Source organism: Sus scrofa, chromosome X (assembly GCF_054392235.1).
Source record: "Sus scrofa isolate SSC_HxYL_T2T_F1_AM1 chromosome X, Sscrofa_HxYL_maternal_Yorkshire_Landrace_v2.0, whole genome shotgun sequence".
NCBI classification, from domain to species: Eukaryota; Metazoa; Chordata; class Mammalia; order Artiodactyla; family Suidae; genus Sus; species Sus scrofa.
In genome coordinates, this window is record NC_139401.1 from 64,843,979 (window position 1) to 64,863,299 (window position 19,321).

The 19,321-nt window shown below is 53.0% G+C and overlaps 1 protein-coding gene across 10 annotated transcripts in view; it reads left to right on the top strand.

The window, feature by feature from the left end:
* Positions 1 to 19,321, top strand: part of STARD8 (StAR related lipid transfer domain containing 8) — an 83,553-nt gene that overhangs the window by 62,545 nt on the left and 1,687 nt on the right. For 4 of the 10 annotated variants that reach the window (XM_085008783.1, XM_021079617.2, XM_085008784.1 and 1 more), the window contains 12 exons: positions 6,844 to 6,915; positions 9,049 to 9,130; positions 10,124 to 10,187; positions 12,038 to 13,437; positions 13,997 to 14,170; positions 15,402 to 15,561; positions 15,996 to 16,194; positions 16,743 to 16,953; positions 17,221 to 17,335; positions 17,587 to 17,811; positions 18,793 to 19,010; positions 19,119 to 19,295. In XM_085008783.1, coding sequence (XP_084864909.1) covers positions 6,844 to 6,915; positions 9,049 to 9,130; positions 10,124 to 10,187; positions 12,038 to 13,437; positions 13,997 to 14,170; positions 15,402 to 15,561; positions 15,996 to 16,194; positions 16,743 to 16,953; positions 17,221 to 17,335; positions 17,587 to 17,811; positions 18,793 to 19,010; positions 19,119 to 19,295 — 3,097 coding nt within the window. The remainder of the gene's footprint in view (positions 1 to 6,843; positions 6,916 to 9,048; positions 9,131 to 10,123; positions 10,188 to 12,037; positions 13,438 to 13,996; positions 14,171 to 15,401; positions 15,562 to 15,995; positions 16,195 to 16,742; positions 16,954 to 17,220; positions 17,336 to 17,586; positions 17,812 to 18,792; positions 19,011 to 19,118; positions 19,296 to 19,321) is intronic. The other 6 variants (XM_085008785.1, XM_085008787.1, XM_005673701.4 and 3 more) reach the window with 4 other exon arrangements.

Below are 19,321 nucleotides of genomic sequence, written 5' to 3' on the forward strand. Positions count from 1 at the left end.
TGAATCTGCCACTGGCCAGCAAGAAGATTTGATGGCTTCATTTTGTTCCCACCCAATCCCATGGTACTGTATCCTCCTGGGCCCTTTGCCTTGGTGGTCCCTCAGCTGTGATGGGGAGACTCCAAAAGTTCTGCTCAAATGGGCCTAGTGCCTTGGCATCACACTGTAGCTCTGGATGAGACCAAGGCTCACATCTGAACAGGTGCAGTAGGGGCCCTGGGTTCTGCCCAGCGACTTAATGAGCCAGAGGCCGGCCACAGTCCAGCACTGCCAAGCTGGGCTGCTTGACATTGGCAGCCCTTTGCTGCAGCACCCTTCCTGCAAGGGTTGGAATGTGGGATGAGAGCTATTTTGGTCTCATCTCCCTTCCTCCGTCCACCTCCCTCCCCTGTAAGAATCTAGTTAGAGTTGTGATTCCAGCTAATAGCAGCAGGAGCTGGAGAGATGATGTGTGCACCTGACTTTCCAGAGGACAGGGCATGGTAGACCCCATTGAAGTCCTCTCCAAGGTCAGGAGGATAAGTCTTGGCAGGCCTGGTATCCATGACAGCTCTAAGTATGGGTCCTCATGGAGGCCCTTCTCCCTCAGTCTCCAGAGAGAGAGGTGGCATGACCAGGCAGTCATCTGTTGCAGCACCTATCTCGAGGGCCCCTTCGTACAAATTCTAATGAAGCATTGCCTCTGAGGGATCCAAGGTTTGAGGCTGGGTGGGCATGCTTCTCATGGCCAAGGGCCCTTAGTGTTACCTTATGGGAGGGTGGAAGGAGCCGGTTGTAAGCACTTGGGCCAACTGAGACATGGGCCCTCTGCTAGAAGGCCAACATCTCCTCCTCCTCAAGTGGGGCCCCTCCCTAGGAGTGTGGGTGGATGGAGGAACTGGAACTTGCCTCAGCCAAGAGAAGTGATCTGAGAAGCTGTTTGCCAGGACCTGGCATTTCCCAGGTGCAGCAGCAGAACCTGGAGTGAGAGGCGGCCCCTCTGCCTACCTTGGCTACCAGCTGGGCTTCACAGAGGCCACTTTGGGAACTTGGCTTGGCACATGGAGGCATTCCAGGTCTCTCTTCACCCCTCTGAGCACCTGCTCTTCTTCCTGTGCTCACTGAAGGTGGGAGAAACCCCGCTGAAACAAGCCTTGTTTTGGAGACATCCATCTTTGGTGAGATGCCTTTCCAAATAGGCAGCTGAGTAAGGGAAAGGAAGCCAACACTGAACAAAGCACCTTCACAAACAACTGCAGACGTGCCTTCTCCTGTCCTACTGTGTGCATTCAGATCACTGTTCCCTGGGCCCAGAGAAAACATAGGCCAGTGATGAGAATGGGCCTGAGTGTGGCCTCTGGCTAGAATTTTTCCAGAGACCTACACCTGTGGCTTTCTAGCTGGCCTCATCCATTTAGGGCAGTGGTTCTCTAGCCTGTGTTTTTGAATCACCTGGAGATGTCTCAAAAAACAAAAAACTAACTCTATCCCCAGAGAGTCTAATTTAATTGGTCATGATTTAATTGGAGCCCAGGCACTGGCATTTTAAAGCTCCCCAGATTATAATGTGTAGCCCGAGTTGAGAGGTGACTGCTCTAATAGTAACAGGGCACTTTGATCTGGGCTTCTGTGACATTTGCCCATTGCCTGTCTTGAGCCCTGGGTCTTGCCTGATTCCCTAGGCCTGAGCCAGACTTTTGGTTGGGAGGGAGCAGGTTGAACCCAGGCCTGAACAGCTCTCTCACAGCCCACTGGATGACCAAAAGGCATAAAGGGCTTAAGTTTCCCAATAGTGGTGTGAAGAGGGAGTGGTTAGTGAATCAATCAAGTGGCTGGGTGAGACTGGAACTCCGGCAGCTTATTTTCCTGTCACCTTCTCTTCACTTGTAGCTCATTTTCTCACTTCTTTACACCTAGGACCCAATCTGAACCTTAAAGACTGCATTTAAGTAGTCTTGTCTGGTTTTGTTTTGTTTTGTTTTTTGTTTTTGTTTTGGTCTTTTTAGGGCTGCACCTGTGGCATATGGAGGTTCCCAGGCTAGGGGTCGAATCAGAGCTGTAGTTGCCGGCCTATACCACAGCCACAGCAATGCCATATCCAAGCCGTGTCTATGACCTCCACCACAGCTCACGACAATTCCGGATCCTTAACCCACTGAGCGAGGCCAGGGATCGAACCTGCAACCTCATGGTTCCTAGTCAGATTTGTTTCCGCTGTGCCACAATGGGAACTCCAAAGTAGTCTTAACAAAAGCAGACCTCTGTAATGAGGACTTTCATTATAGCCACTTTCAAAACCAGACAGAACCTGACCAGATACACACTGTAACCTTGGAGGTAGGCAGGAAAGTTGTTAGTCTCTACTTCTCAGATCCGAAACCAAAGCTGAGACAGCGAAGCAAGTTGCCTTAAGATGATTTAGGCAGCAAGCAGGGAAGTCTGCTTGACTGGAAAAAGCTTTTTCTCCAACTCAGTTGTCATCTTTGGCATTGATGCATTTCCTCAGTGGGAAACATTGCTGCCTTTTTCCTGGGTGTGGAAGCTCTTCGTTCATACAGTGTTTTTCAAAACCAGAAGCCCCGCTTTCTCCTCATTCTCTCCTTCTCTGCATAGAAAAATGCACCGTGCTAAGAGGATCCCTGACCCTGGCCTGTGGAAATGTGGGAGTAGATGTTGTCATTGACCCCTGAGACCATCTGCTGCTGTTCAGCTATTCCTTCTTAGACCCTCTCTTCAGAAGACCTGTGGGCTTGACTCTAAGGCCCTATTTGATGCTGGAGCTTCCTAATATGTCGCCTCCCTCAACTCTCCTGTCTCCCCAGCTCAGCTGGGTCCTTCCCCAGGGAGAGAGTCTGGCATTAACTCTCAGTGGAATCCAGTTTGTGCCAGCTGAGTGCTGTCCTTGACCTGTACTGGCATATCACCCTGGACTTGGCCAGCAGATGGCCTGTAGAACGTCGTTGTTGAAACTGCTGCAGACTGCACATCTGGACACAGAGGCAGGACCATAGACATTCCTCTGTCACTTGCCTCAGCCTGCCCAGTGTCACTCTCCCCACCAGGCACATAAGACAGCCCTCAGTCTGGGCTGCTTGGGCCCCAGCACCAAATGGATTGACTCTCCTGGGGGTGGGTGGTCACTCCTAGACCCGGCTGGGACAGCAGGTGGGAGGAACAAGGCAAGGCACCTTAGCTCAGTCCTTAATCACCAAGATGTATATCCCTGACTGCTCTATCTGGGAGGGAGCCTCAGGGCCTCTCTGTACTCCATGAGGTGGTGTATTGTCAGGAGGCAGTGTCCCTGACATCCTGTTGAGTAATAATCCATTACATTCCTCAGATTCCTGCTGGGAAGGGCTCCTGGGGATTCATTCAGAGCCCTGCTTTAAACCCCTTGGCTCCTTTGTCTTTTGGAGCTATTATGGCCTCTTTGAAACTTCTGCCTCCTAACCTCACCTTCCTGAGTCATCTGGCTTCAATTCTGCCAGTGATATAGATGCAGCTACTTTCCAGACCTAGAAAGACATACTATTAGCTGGGTCTCTTTCTCCCATGTTCTTTTTTTCCTTGGGACCTTTTGGGTAGGGCAGGAACTCATCTGTTGAATGTTTGATTTTTTTTTCCCTCTCCAGTATTTTGTTTAATGCTCTCAGTAGCTATTAGAAGTGGATTCTGTTATTCTCATCTTCCAGAGGAGAATACTGAGTTGTAGAGAGGTTAAACAACTTGCCCAAAGTCAGAGAGCTAGTGACTTACCAGGATTGGAGTTCAGGCTTAGACCAAAAGGGGCAGAAAAAAGTTTGGGGGCTTGGAGTTCTTTGGAGTCTAAGCCCTTTGTTTATCTGGTATCTGAGGGCAGGTTCCATAATGCAGTGGAAAAGAGCACTGGACATGGAATTAAAAGATCAGTCGTAGTCTCAGTTGTGACACTTTGTGTGACTTGGAAAAGTCCCTTGGGCCTTTTCCATTATGTTCATATTGTAGCTTTTTTTGGGGGGGCGGGGAGGGTCTTTTTGTCTTCTACAGGGCCGCTCCCACAGCATATGGAGTTCCCAGGCTAGGGGTCTAATTGGAGCTGTAGCCACCGGCCTACGCCACAGCCACAGCAATGTGGGATCCGAGCCATGTCTGTGACCTACCCCACAGCTCACGGCAACGCCAGATCCTTAACCCACCGAGCGAGGCCAGGGATCGAACCCGCAACCTCATGATTCCTAGTTGGATTTGTTAACCACTGTGCCACAACGGGAACTCCCATACTGTAGCTCTTTAAAAATACTAATTTGGAGAGTATCACCACAGATCAAGTAAATTGGCCTCCAGGGATGGGGCCCTGGGGGAATTGGTATTTTTGAAAAGGTTCCTACCTGATTCTAACGGGCTTCCAAGGGTGAAAAATCCTTGAGATAGATGATTTAGGCCAGCATGTCTCAAACTTTAATGTGCATGCAGATCACCCAAGGGCCTGGTTAAATGTGGATTCTTATTCAATAGGTCTGGGATTCTGCCTTTCTAACAAACTCCCAGGTGATACTGATGCTGCTGATAGTCCAGAGATCACACTTTGAATAGAAGAGGGGCTAGAGGGCTCTATGTCAGAATGAAAAAAAATTGGTGCCCACCTGAGTGAGCTTGTCTCCTTCCTTCCAGCCATGGCCAGGGCTGCTGCCAAGCATTAGGGGAGTGGGCAGCCTGCCCCTCTCCCACTGGCCCCATTGCTCAGACATAAGGCACAGATGTGTTAAGATGAGGATTTTATCACCATACTCTCCCATCTCCTTCAGGCTCAGGAAGGGCAGCCAGGTGCCTCTCTCCTCCCCCTCTTCCTCCTTGTTCTGCATCTAGGCATGAGTGACTGGGGGCTGCAGAGGCCTCCAAGGGTGACATGCAGGCCTGTCCCTGGGGACTGGTTCCCTTGCCTGGGTGGCCATTCCAAGTGGCCCTTGAGGGGTCACTGTCTCCTTCTGTGCCTGCCACTCTGGAAACTCCAACCTTGTCTCCTTTGGTACTTCCCCTTTGTCCTAATCACAGGGAGGCAGAGCTGGTTGCCTGGAGGGGCTCTGAAGACAGGGAAGGACCTTTCCCCAGGGGCATGGTAGGAGAAGAAGGCAGGGAAGTGGCTGTGACAGCTGGCTTAGTTGTCCTAGCAGCAAAGCCATGTCCCTTAAATGTCATCTGGGTCGGTGTGAAGTCCCTTTGGGCTGCTTTTACCACATCCCCAGGTCACCACTGGCCTAGAGACCTGGATCCTTTTCTGGGCTTGCATTGCCCCCTGCCAGAGAGGCTGAGGTACTGCTAGCTGGGCTCTGTGGGAAGAAACACTTTCCAGTACCTCTCAGAGGTCATGGTGATTCCTAGTTCTCTTTTATAGGTTAGAAAATTGTGGTAACGTAGAACACACATGTGTGCACACAGATGCAGGTGCAAGTACGTACACAGACCGAAGGGCCTCTGGGGGTGTGTCCCATGCTGATCGTGTATCCTGGACATGAGCAAACTCAGCTGCAATTACATGCAGAGATAGATGCATCAGGGCGGCAGCGACTGATGCACTTGCTCTCAGAAACGCACCAGTATTTACCAAAGCCCTCAGTGGCTCTAGAGGCTGCAAAGCCCTCCATTCTTACCCTCAAATCCTCCTCAATGTGCGACCCTTGAGGAGCCTATTATTATTATTTTTTGACTGACTTGGACCTTCCCGAATTCTTTCCTCCTTTATCTACCCACCCAGCATTTCTGAAATATCTTTTTGTCCTTTAACTGATGTTTCTGGCTGCCACAACCCCATCTTGGATTTCCTTGTAGGAGAGAGAGCACTGGGAAGAGAGAGCTCTTCCTGTCTTGGAAAAATCCCCGTCAGTTTCTTTGGAGTCCCCTGGTCACAGGCACTGAGGAAGTGGAAGAAATGTTGGGGGCAGAGTTCAGAAAGCAACTCTGCTGAGCCACAGACTCTCGCTCCTCTCCCACTACCACAATGCCAGGTCCCCTGGTCCCAGTCCCATTGCTCTCTGGTACCACGTGGGTAGGGAACAGATAGCTGCCTGGGCAGTCCCAGAACCTGCCGCAGGTACTCAGCCTACCATGGCCAGGAAGGTCTCTGTGGCTTCAGTCCAGCTGCAAGTCTCCACTGGGGTTGGCAAGGATGCTCAACCCTGTGCCAGGCATGGCCAGAGCAGAGGTGGGGCGCTAAGCCCGCCATTGCCCACCAAGGCTCCCATAGGCCAGCATTGTCAGCTTGATAACCAGCACTGGGTTGTGCCACAAAGAGGCCAAGCCAAGGCAGAGAGCAGGGGCAGTCCTGGGAGTCTCCATGGGGAGGGAGGGCTGGAACTTGGTGATCAGTAAAGGAGGAAGAGCATCTGGGAGGCTGCCATGTCCAAAGGGTCAGAACCTGAAGCAGGAGTCAGACTGAGCTTGGACTCCGGTCCCAGCACTGCAACCTTGTCAAGTGTGAGACTTGTAGACAAGCTCTTTCTTTCTGAGCCTGTTTGGAGAAATGTAAAATGGGCATATTAACATCCTTTGCACGGCTTAGGCTTATGGTGTGTGTTAAATGAGATTTGGTTACCAAAGTGCTGGGGAATGTTAGTTATGATGATAGCAAAGAGAGTAATAGCCATTGAACATTTTGTATTCCTCGCTGGACTAGGATGGTCTATGTGGAAGGGGGTGGTTCCCTGGGGGAAGTGGGGGAGGAGGGGAGGTGGCTGGCTGTGACAGGGAGTGCTTCTTTTGTCATTTCTAGGTCACCATAGCAACAGGTGCCTGCCTACTGGAGAGAGAGAGATATTTGGCTGGCTTGGCACCAGCAACCCCTAATCTCCTTTCTCTACCTGTCTCTCCCCCCACCCCATTCTCTTTTAGAAGCTGAGGCCAAAAAAGTGTGTGGGTGGCTCCGAGCGACAGGATTCCCCCAGTATGCTCAACTTTTTGAAGGTGAGGCCGCTCAATGGCGCCCCCTCCCCCACCTCAAAACTTGCCTCATCCCTCCACTTTTCATCTGGAAAACGGGGCCGTCTGGTCTTTTCTCCAGCCACACAAGGAGCTGTGTACACTGGCCCTGCTCCTATAGTTACACCCTCTCTCCTGCACAGGCCTCTCTCCTGCACGCTCATCAGCTCTCACAAGCTCTGGGGTCACCCGTGTGTTAAAGCACCTTGTCTCAAATGGGGCCACTTCTTCATGACGTTTCTGAGGACGCCGTTCACATAGATGCAACATGGAGGGGGCATCCTAGAAGCCTTGCCTTCATCTCGCCTCATTCCTGATTTCTCGGTTTTCCTTAATTTTTCTGTTTTCCTATAGAGTTGTTCAGACTTGCTGTTTCCACTTCCCCTCTTCTTCCCACATCCCCACTGTACTGGCTGCATCCCTACCTCACCAACAAAACAGCCCTGGTCAAGCTCACCGGGGACCTCTGTGTGGTCGAATCCAGGAGTCAATTAACAGTCATGACTTAAATCTCTCAATAGCATTCAGCACAGTTGGCCACTCACTTCAGCTCCTGGAACACCCTCTTCCCCTGGATGTCCCTCTGGCTCTCAGTCTCCTTAACTGACTGGGCTTCCTCTAACTGAGGCTAATTGTTAGGGTGTCCCAGGGCCCTGTCCTGGCTCCTCTTCTCTTGACATTTATTTCCTAGGAGATCCTTGTCCAAGTACCACCTATATTCAGATGACTCCCCAGTGTCTCTCTGTCCAGACCTTAGTCCCAAGCTCCAGATTAGCTTTTCAACTCCCAATTTGCTATCTCTGCTCAGGTGCCTGACAGATGTCTCAGATGTAACCCTCTGATGGCACCACCATCCACTTAAGCCCCACACCCAGGCATCATCCTCCATTCCTCTTTTCCTTTGTCCCTTTATCTAACCTGTCAGCAGGTCCCTTCTCCCTCCAGAATCTATCTTGACTCAATCTACTTCCTTCCACCTTCACTGCCACACTGTGTGACCTGCTTGCCTGGCCTAGTGCTGCAGCCTCCTTCCTGTGCACCCTCCTCTACTCTGAATGCATAGCAGCTAGAGGGACCCCGTGAGTATAGGTCTGATCATGTTACTCCTCTACTCTGCTCTGTGTCACTCCTCCGCAGGCTTCACAGTGCGATCAGAGTGAAGTGAGCACCAGCGCTTTGTTCCGAGAGGAGACCCAGCTTCCAATAAATCCCTCTCCACTTTGCTCACTACGTTCCAGGCTCTTTTCTACAACTCGCTCATACCAGGCTCTTGCCCTTCTTGGAGCCTTAGTTTTAGTCCTGCCTGAGACCTTCTCCCAGGCCCCTTCTAGCTTTTCAGGGCTCAATTCAGAAGCCACTGTCCTCACAAGCAAGGCCTCTACCCTGTGGCCCTGGCTCATGTCTTTGCTAGCATTTGTAACTGTATACTTTGCTGTTCTCATATATTGTTACTGTCTCTTGCCCTCCTGAGAATGTGACCTCCTAAGGCATGGATCATTTTTTTTTTTGTCTCATTCACAGCTGTATCCTCAGTGCCTGGGACAAAGTCCTTGCTCAGTTAATATTAGTAAATGAGTCCATGGGCTTGTTTTACCAGGAAGGCAGAAAGGTGTGGGCTTTCAAGTGATGCTCTCTCCTCTTCCCCGACTCCTTTCTCTTCCCTCCCCTCCCTAAACCTGGGGGAGCAGGCACCCTTGCTCTGAGCAGCAGGGGAAGTGGGGCACTGTTTGGATGGCCCTCTCCCTGTTCCCCACCATTCACCTTGGGCCTCAAGAGGAAGGTCCCTGTCCAAGCAACCCATGATACAGAGGGGACTGTTGGGACCCAGGTGGGCTCTTGACAGCCACCAGGGACCTTGGGCCTGCTGTCCTCCATGGGCCTTGATGGGTCCTCTCGTCCAGCCAGACCCTCCTGGCCTCTCCCTGACCTGCCCCCCGCCCCCATGGCCAACTGCAAGTTCCCCAGGCCCCTCCTTCACTGAAGCCTTTCTCCTCCTGCTCAATGCTCAAAGGCCTGCCTCCCTGCTTCCCTGGCTCCCCTTTGCTTGCTCAGGGATCTCTGGTGCTGAGTTTCTGACCTACCACCCTTGACTCATCTTGGCTTTTCTCTGCCATACAGAAGGTTCGTTTCCCCTGGATATTGGCTCTGTGAAGAAAGACCACAGTTTTCTGGACGAGGACTCTTTGGGGGCCCTGTGCAGGTAGGGGGACTGAGGGCCAGCCTGAGGGCCTGGCTTGGGGCTTTCTCATGGAAAGAAGCAATCCTTGTCTCCTCTAACAGAGGGGGACCCTACATTTAACAAAGCTCATCTGATGCAGTCACACTGTTCACTCTGTCTTCTGTGTCTGTGACATTCCCCCCCCCCACCCAGTTGCTAGAAAGCCAAGGTATGGCCTTGATCTTTTCTCCCTTCAGTTTGATCCTCCAAACATCCCTCTGATATGTCCACTCTCTACTTGTTTGGGGCCGAACCACGACTTCTTGGATCCATTACAGTGGCCTCCTAACTAGCCTTCCTGCCTTCTGGCTCTGCATCCCCACTCCTGCTCTGATCCAGCCTCTCTACAGCTACTGGATTCAGCTTCCCAGTGGGCACTCCCCTGCATCCAATGTGTCACCATCTTCTGGGAGAAGTCAGAACTTTTGTTTTAGCATGACACCCAAGGCCTGTTGCAACCTGGCTTTGATCAACCTTATCAGCCTAAATCCTTCCCTCATACACATACTGCCTGGGATAGGAGTCCCTGTTTCTCTCTCCCTCTGAATTCTATTTCTGTTCTTCAGGAAACCTTCTTTGACTGCACCCCCTGCCTTCGTGGAAATTGTCCCACCCTCTCTGTGCCCGCTGTGCTGTCTGTCTACTCTGTTCTTCTTCTTCTTCTTTTTTTTTTTTGGTAGATTCTTTTTTTTTAATTTGTTTTTTATTGTTATTTCCCCCAACGCTACTCTGTTCTTGAATGTGTCCTGTCTGCAGTGTTTTTTTCCAGAGGTCATGATAATCTATAAGTTTCCAGAGGCCATAATCTACCCAGCATCATGTCTGCAACCTTCATGAACACGGGGACTTGGGAGAAGTATTGATGTCTTGGACACATGGAGCATTGGCTGGCATCTTGAGAGTGTCTCAGAAGTTATGCCCTGTACGCTTTGGGGCTTGGGAACCCAGGGTGAACACTGCTTTTTTTCCTTGCAGGAGGCTGATGACCTTGAACAATTGTGCCTCGATGAAACTGGAGGTTCATTTTCAATGCAAACAGGTGAGTCAGGGCAAGAGTGGGGTCTGTGATTCTGTGGCAGCATGGGGAACCCAGGATATACACAAACCGCTTATGAAACTAGCTTTAGTGTCCTGGAGTCTGGGTGTCTGGGGCAGTGCCTTGCTCCAGCCTGGGAGTAGGGTGTAGGGGGCTTTATGAGGCTTTTGGCAAACCTGGTCTCAAAGTTGGGGTGTGAGAATAAATAACCTGGCCCACAGCCTCCCCACCCCTCTCGGCCCACTCTTCCCTCCTGGATTTACTAATAACTTGACTTAGTGATGGCTGTCCCTGAGGGAAATCCATCTGCCTACAGTACCTGCTCTGTGATGGCAAAAATTCCTTAACTAGGGGGCAGAGACAGAATAACATGATGGAAAATCACAGCCCAAGTGGTCTTAGAAGTCAGGATTCCCAACCCCACCACCCTGAGGTCTTCTCCCACTAAGCCTCATTTTCTCCATCCCTATAGTGAATAGGAAATGGCATTAACAGCCTCCAAAGGTGTTTCTTTTTCTTTCTTTCTTTTTTTTTTTTTTTTAGGGCCGCACCTGTGGCATATGGAGGTTCCCATGCTAGGGGTCAAATCAGAGCTGTAGCTGCTGGCCTGTGCCACAGCCACAGCAATGCAGGATCCGAGCCATGTCTGTGACCTACACCATAACTCCAGATCCTTAACCCACTGACCAAGGCCAGGGATCAAACCCCCGCATCCTCATGGATACTAGTTGGGTTCATTAACCACTGAGCCACCATGGGAACTCCCTCCAGAGGCATTTCTGACTCCTCCAGTGTTGCGCAGAAACTGGGAGGGTTCTCTGTTTGCAAAGTAGCCCCAGAGAGTGGGCCAGATGACCCCATCCTTCCCCAGGGTCAGGACCAAGGTCATACAATGTCACGCAGTAACTCAGTGACAGAGCTAGGGCTAGAATCCTTGGCTTTTCACTGACCTCGTGGATCTTTTTCCACCAGAGGTCTTCAGTCGAGTGAGTCGGTCAAGCCACCAGAGCCCAGGCTTGGGAAGCAGGAGACCCCTGGGACCCTGCCCCCCAGGCTCTGTGCTGCCTGCTCAGTGACCTTGGGCAAGCCTCTCACCCTCTCTGGACCTCAGTTTCCCCACTTTACAAATTAGAAAACTGGAACATCTAAAATATCCTTCTAGCTCTTGCATTCTGTGATTTTTTTTTTTTTTTTTTTTTTGCCTTTTGCCTTTTGCCTTTTGTCCTTTTAGGGCTGCACCTGCAGCATATGGAGGTTCCCCAGGCTAGGGGTCTAATTGGAGCTGTTGCTGCAGGCTACAGCCACAGTCACAGCCACAGCAGCACCACATCCGAGCCCCGTCTGCAACCTACACCACAACTCATGGCAACCCCAGATCCTTAACCCACTGAGTGAGGCCAGGGATTGAACCCACAACCTCATGGTTCCTAGTCGGATTTGTTTCCACTGTGCCACAATGGGAACTCTGCATTCTGTGATTCTAATCTAAGGCTATAGCCTAGAGATTTTCTAGGAAGCTGCTGAGGACAGGAGGTCAAGATGCTTGGGTTCCAGCCCTGGCTCTGTCACTGAGTTACTGCATGACATTGTATGACGTTGGGCAAGTGACTTCTCATTTGTCTGGGTATCCCTATCTGTTCGATTAATCAGCTGACTGCTACCCTCCATCTGGGCTTTGTCCATGACTCCTGGCTTCTGGAACTCCCAGAGCCAGACTTCTAGGACATGTCCTCAGCCAGAGAGCAGGGCCCTTTGCCTCAAAGTTCCCTAAGAGTTTAGAGGCAGAGAGTGGAGCCCAAGCAAGGGCCTGTGGGCTGGACTTTTCTGACCCCAGCCTGTGGTACCCTACCCAGAATGAAGACTCAGAGGAGGAAGATCAATGTACCATCAGCAACCACTGGGCCTTCCAGCGAGAGAGTAAGCGCTGGTCTCGTGTGGGCTCCTCCAACCTGCTGGCCCCACCAAGCCCTGGCCTGCCAGTGACCTCCAGCTGCGAGAGTGTCCTCACTGAGCTTAGCGCCACCTCCCTGCCAGCCATCACTGTGAGCCTAGCACCCGAGCCGGTGGACCTGTCCTTACTAGGCCGTGCTCCAAGCCCAAGTGACCAGCCCTTCCTCAGCCCCACCCGGGCCCAGGAGGGTCCCAAGGACAAAACCAAGAAGCACCATTCCCGTAGCTTCCTCAAACACCTTGAGTCTCTGAGGCGGAAGGAAAAGGGTGGCAGCCGGCAAGCAGAGCCCCAGGATAGCTCAGCCACCCCAGAAAAGGCCACCAAAGCCTCCTCTTTCCGAAGTCGCCATGGCTTCCTTTCAGCTGGATTCTATAGGGCCAAGAACCGGGCGGCCACCTCAGCCAGTGGCAGTGGCACTGAGACTCAGAGGGCCTGGGAGGCCTGGCCTGTGGCCACGTTTCAGCATCCTCAGCGGGTACACCGGGGTGACTGCCTGGTTCATGTGCCCAGGGACCACAAACCAGGCACATTCCCTCGCTCCCTGTCCATTGAGAGTCTGTGTCCTGAGGATGGACACTGCCTGGCAGATTGGCAGCCAGGTAGACGCTGGGGCTATGAAGGGCGCAGGGGCTCCTGTGGCTCCACAGGCAGCCATGCCAGCATCTATGACAACATGCCTGAGCTGTACCCAGTTGAGCCTGTACTGGCTGGGGCCGAGGCTGAAGAGGAGGAGGGGGATGGGGACAGCTACACTCACCTGGATGACATCCTCCAGCATGTGTGGGGGCTGCAGCAACGGGTAGAGCTCTGGTCTCAGGCCATGTACCCAGATCTGGGGCCCAGAGATAAGGAAGAGGAAGAAGAGGAGGAAGAAGAGGAAGAGGCCAGTTCATCAGTAGAAATAACCACCAGTGAAGTGGAAGGACAGACCCAGGCTCCAGCCCATGAGGAGTCCCTAGCCGCGGGCCAGGTGGATGTCCAGCCAGGAGTTCTGGCTCAGGCTCAGGCTCAGGGCCCAGCCGAGGCTGAGCTCCTGGCACAGGCAGAGGCCGAGGGCCCAGGCTTGGCCCAGGATAATGAGCAGGAGGCAAATTCAGGTGGGGAACCCACCTCTGCCTCCAGCCTGTCTGTGGAAGAAGGACACTCCATTTCTGACACTGTGGCCTCCTCCAGTGAGCTGGACAGTAGTGGGAACTCCATGAATGAGGCCGAGGCCACAGGGTCCCCGGCTGGACTCCAGGCATCAGCACCCCGTGAAAGACGAGATTCGGGCGTTGGGGCCTCACTGACCCGACCCTGCAGGTGGGAGTTCAGGGTAGAGGTGGGGCAGGGCTTCTGCAGCCTCTCTCTTTCTCTCCCCCTTCCCCACCCCTTCTCCTCCCTTCTTCTTTTCCCCTCCCTTCCTTTTCTGCCATCACCCCCTCCAAACCAACTTCTTAATCACAAGGCCCAGGAGCAAGTTCGATTGCTCCTTTGGGGCCTCAGTTTCCCCATCTGTAAATCAAAGGCATCAGAGAAGATGGTCTCTGATCCCCAGCTTCTCTATTCTGGGTTTCTCAGAGCAGCCCCTCCACTGCAGTCTTGACAGGAAGGGGGACTGGTACTGTTTGCTGGCACTAGTTGTGCCTGAGCTCTGTGCCACCCTCCTTGATAGCATTTTGGCTGCTGAGTAGTCCTGGAAACCAAGACTAAGCTTTCTTACCCCCCCCACCCCCCGGGGCCCAGCAGCAGCACTGACAGTGGTCCCATTTCCTTGTCTTTTCTTTTTTTGGGGGGGTGTGGAGGACCAAAAGAACACAAGTTTCCTAAGGTTTATCCAAACCTGCCCCTCTGGCCTTCTCTACCCCATCACCCCCATCAGGAAGCTCCGTTGGCACAGCTTTCAGAACTCCCACCGGCCCAGCCTCAACTCTGAGTCACTGGAGATCAACCGGCAGTTTGCCAGCCAGATCCACCTCCTGCACAAGGGCTCACTGCTGCGGCTCACCGCCTTCATGGAGAAGTACACCGTCCCCCACAAACAGGGCTGGGTTTGGTGAGTCCTTCTGGGCCCCAGTGGGCTGCTCACCCAGGTCCTGGCTCCTTCCTTGCCCCCACTCCAAGGCCCTGGGAGGGTCATCTTTAGAAGGTAGGTGTAGGAAGGCGGAGCTTACGGGCCAGTGGAGTGGTGGATGTGCCAGGAGGCTGGAGAGGTCTTTGTGGCTCTGAGTGGTGTGTGTACATCTGTGGGGAAAGCACGTGGGGTTCACATGAGTATGAGTATGAGTGAGGAGGGGTGGGAGTAGGGAGTTTTCCAGCTGTACTTTCTCCATCCCAGTTTCCATGCTGCCACCAGGGAGAGTGTCTTAATATGCAGCTTGGGTCCCCCTTACTGACAGACCCCCTCTTGTGGCTCCTCATTGCCAAAGAATAAGGTCCAGTTTCCTTCCTATCACGGTCATTGCACATTCTGACCCTGCCTCATCTGCCGGGCCCTTCAGCCCACCACTCCCAAGCAATCACCACATTGTCCAGTGGACAAGTCGTCCTTCTCTGAATGCACTGTGCCTTTTTTTTTTTTTTTTTTTTTGTCTTTCTACAGCTGCACCGTGGCACATGGACGTTCCCAGGCTAGGGGTAGGATCCGAGCTCCAGCTGCTAAGCCTACACCACAGCCACAGCAAGACCAGATCCAAGCCACATCTGTAACCTACACCACAGCTCACGGCAACGCTGCCAGATCCTTAACCCACTGAGCGAGGCCAGGGATTGAACCTGCATCCTCATGGCTGTTAGTCAGATTCATTTCTGCTGAGCCATGACGGGAACACCCTGAATGTTCTGCGCTCTTGTTCCTGCCTCTTTGCCTTTGCCCATGCTGTTCTCTCTGCCCAGAATGCCTGGTTCCCATTTTTCCTCTGGCACAACACCTACCCACCCCTCAAGAGCCCGCTTAATTTCTACCTTCTTTCTGAAGCTTCCCCTGATGCTATAAGTACAGTTCCCCTCCCTTGTAGGTCTTCCCCTAAGTTCTTGGCCCACTCCTGGCCACAGATATTATCGCTACCCATTGGTGCAGTTATCTCCTTGACCAGACTGAGAGTTCCCTGTGTTCCTCTGGGACTCTCTAGGACTGGGCTCAGAGCAGGTGCTTGATGATGATTGTTGACTCTGGGGATATGGTGTGTTTCCTACCCTGCTCACCCCCAGCTGAATCCCCCCAAACTGCTGAATGTCCAGGCTATGTCCTGCCCCCATTGCTGATTTCTGGTCACTCTCCCAAACAGGTCAATGCCCAAGTTCATGAAGAGGAACAAGACACCGGACTACCGAGGCCAGCATGTGTTTGGGGTGCCGCCCCTCATCCACGTGCAGCGCACAGGTCAGCCGCTGCCCCAGAGCATTCAGCAAGCCATGCGATACCTACGCAGCCAGTGCCTGGACCAGGTGAGACTTTCCAAAGAGCATGAGAAGAGGTGTTACTGAGAAGGAAGTTCAAGGTTGAGGAATTGGGATGGAGAGCTGCTCTGGCATCAGGTAGAGACCCTTCCTATCCTCAGGAAGGCCCAACAGGGATGGGCCCAAAGCTCCCTTCTGTCTGATTCCATGCCAGCTTTTTTCTGGCCCAGGCGCAATAGCTCCCACTTCTAAGAGCTCCGCTTTAGCCTAGGTCCTCCTTTTTCTACTCACTTCCACTAAAGCCATCTTTCTTTTTGGCCCCAAAGCTATAAAAACCCTTCCCTTTGCTTTTTCCATTTATCTCCTACTCTGCCCAGCAGGAAGCTTGCCAGCTTGGATGTCTCTGGGGTGGCCTACCCTCCTGACACTTGGTCCAGGGCTGGCCCCACAGTCTTCCTTCCTCCCTCCCCTGCTTGTGCCAGGTGGGCATCTTCCGCAAGTCTGGCGTGAAGTCCAGGATCCAGAACCTGCGCCAGATGAACGAGACCTCCCCAGACAATGTCTGCTATGAAGGCCAGTCAGCCTATGATGTGGCTGACCTGCTAAAGCAGTATTTCCGGGACCTGCCCGAGCCAATCTTCACCAGCAAGCTCACTACAACTTTCCTGCAGATCTACCAGCGTGAGTTGCTTGCACCTGTTCTCAGTACCCTGTTCCATCCCGAGCCTCTCTAAATCCTAGGGCTTGTGGAAGATTAACCTGTTGTGAGCTCACTGGAAGATTTACTATGCTGAGTTGGTCCTTAGAGAGAGACACATTCTTTTTTGTTGGTGGTGGTGGTAATTACAAATTTACTTTCCTTTAAGCGATGGGAGGGGGTCTCTCAGACAGATGACCTATCTAGTCCTGATCAAGAGATTCCTGATGGAATGATTTAAGATTCCAGTTATGGAAGAGTTAAATCTGTATGTCAGTTAAGGAGAGATCACATTCTATTCTCCAAACCTATTATATGGAAGGATAGACTGCAGCCCTGAGGAAAGGCAAGGACTTCCCCAAGCTTACACTTCACTTCTAGCACCCAGAGACCTCCCAGTCTCCACCTTTGCCCTTCCCCTTCACCAACATCCCTTGGGACCACTGTGCCTTCTGCATTCCTGAAAGTAGGAGGCTTGCTGCCAGAGGCTCTCTGGGAATAAGGAAGTCCTTCTGCCATGCCTTCCTCACAGTCCTACCCAAGGATCAGTGGTTGGCAGCCGCACAAGCTGCCACCTTGCTGCTCCCTGATGAGAACCGAGAGGTGCTACAGACCCTGCTCTATTTCCTAAGCGACATTGCCTCTGCTGAGGAAAACCAGATGACAGCCGGTAACCTGGCAGTGTGCCTGGCACCCTCCATCTTCCACCTCAATGTCTCCAAGAAGGATAACCATTCACCCAGGTGAAACAGGGCAGGGCGTGGCCAGGCCGGGCAGGGAGGGTTTGGGACCTATTGGATGTTTTGCCCTGGATAGCTGGTACTGCAGTTCCCAGGCAGCACCACAAGGAGTCAGCCTGAATCCTCAGGGGTTCGTGGCTGGTTGGGTGCTGTGAAACGGGGCCTTTGAAAGGAAAGCAAGTTGTTTTATGTTCAGGACTGGCAAGCAGCCTTTTGGGGAGCTTGTCTTATGCCCTTGTGCCATCCTCTCCTCCTGACCCCTCCCTCCAGGATCAAGAGCAAACGCAGCCTAGTTGGCCGGCCAGGCCCTAGAGACTTGAGTGAGAACATGGCTGCCACCCAGGGCCTATCACACATGATCAGTGACTGCAAGAAACTTTTCCAGGTGAGTCACTCCAGGCCATGGTGCCTACTTCCCAGACCCAGCAGAACCATCAGGCCTGACCTTTTGCACCCTAAGTCAGGAAGAGGGCCTATCTTGACACACATTCCTCAACCTCCTGCTTCCAGCTCTTCCCCTACAAGGTTTCTCATCTATCACACTGTAGTAGCCAAGCCTTTCTACTCCTTATAATGAACCAGACAGACCCCATGGGGTCCGTGACCCTTTGCCGGTGTGTATGTGCGCCCTCCCAGGTGCCCCAGGACATGGTGCTGCAACTGTGCAGCTCCTACAGTGCGGCTGAGCTCAGCCCTCCTGGCCCAGCCCTGGCTGAGCTGCGGCAGGCCCGAGCTGCTGGTGTGAGCCTAAGCCTCTACATGGAAGAGAGTGTCCAGGAGCTGCTACGTGATGCTGCTGAGCGCTTCAAAGGCTGGATGAGCGTGCCAGGACCCCAGCACACGGAGCTGGCTTGCAAGAAGGTGAGGATCACGCTGCCCAGGGTTGCCATGGGGCCAAGAGAGGGCAGAGTGCAGGCCGGTGGGTGGTGGTGATGCAGCAATCCCCAAGGAAGGAGTTGCCCTGCCTGTCTTGCTGTGCTTCCGCCTGATACTTGCAAAATGTCAGCCAACAGAGCAAGAATCTTAAGGAAATGAGAAGCAAATGAGACTAGAGCTCTTTCTCGGGGAGCCCCTGCCAGAATTACCTTCCCGAAGGGCCACTCCAGACCTGTCACTACTTTTAGAACCTCACCTCCCTTCCTTCCCTGTGCCACAGTCATGCCGATCTCCTTACATTTCCACCTTTGAGCTTCGGCCCTTGCTGTCCTCCTGCCCCTACCGACCCGCTGTAAGCATTCTATTTCCCCAGCCATTTTCAGCCCCAACTTGATATGCCTCCTCCTCCATTCAGAGCCTCAGGCTGGAGGCGACTTCTCTCTGTTCTTCTTTTGGTACTAGTCTCATTCTTTCTGGATTCTGATTATGAGTGAGACTTCAGGCCTGAGGTTTCCCATGGATAAAGCAATCATAGTAAAAGCCCCTCACATGATGGCAGTGAGAAGCTCACACAAGGCCTGGCATGTGCTAAAGGCTCAGAATACGGCAGCTTTTGTCACCGCGCACATGCTCCACTTCCCAAACTAGATGGGGAGTTCCTTGAGGATGATTGACATCTCTTCCCATTCAGTTCCAGAAATTCCATGCACTGTGCCCATTTCCTGGTAGAGCCTAGTAGACCTCAGAGAATGTGCATCCTGTCATCTCTTTGTGCTCTTGAGCACACAGAGGAGCAGGAATATGGAAAGAAGGAGGACAGGGAACACAGGGCTGTCCTGTCTGGGTCTGGCTGGGCTTAGCAGAGTAGCCTTGTAGCCTTCCCTTGTCAGGGGCTGCAGTGAGGGCAGGGGTTGGCAGTTCTCCAGCCCTGACAGCTGCCCCTGTCCTCACTTCCTGGATTCACAGGCACCAGACGGGCACCCTCTGCGTGTGTGGAAGGCATCTACAGAGGTGGCAGCCCCCCCGGCCGTGGTGCTACACCGTGTCCTGCGGGAGAGGGCCCTCTGGGATGAGGACCTACTGCGGGCTCAGGTGCTGGAAGCCCTGATGCCGGGTGTGGAGCTGTACCACTACGTCACTGACAGCATGGCACCCCATCCCTGCCGCGACTTTGTGGTGCTCCGGTGAGGGGTTCTGGCGGTCACCCTGCAATGATGGGGGACCTGGGAGGTGGGGTGGGAACCACTGCGTCAGGGAAGCTGAATGTGTGTGTCCCTCCCCCTACCCCCCAGGATGTGGCGTTCTGACCTGCCCCGTGGGGGTTGCCTGCTCGTCTCTCAGTCCCTGGATCCTGAACAACCTGTGCCTGAGTCAGGGGTGCGGGCCCTGATGCTCACCTCCCAGTACCTCATGGAGCCTTGTGGCCTGGGCCGCTCCCGGCTCACCCACATCTGCCGTGCTGACCTCAGGTACCAGGCCCCCTCAAGCCTGGTGC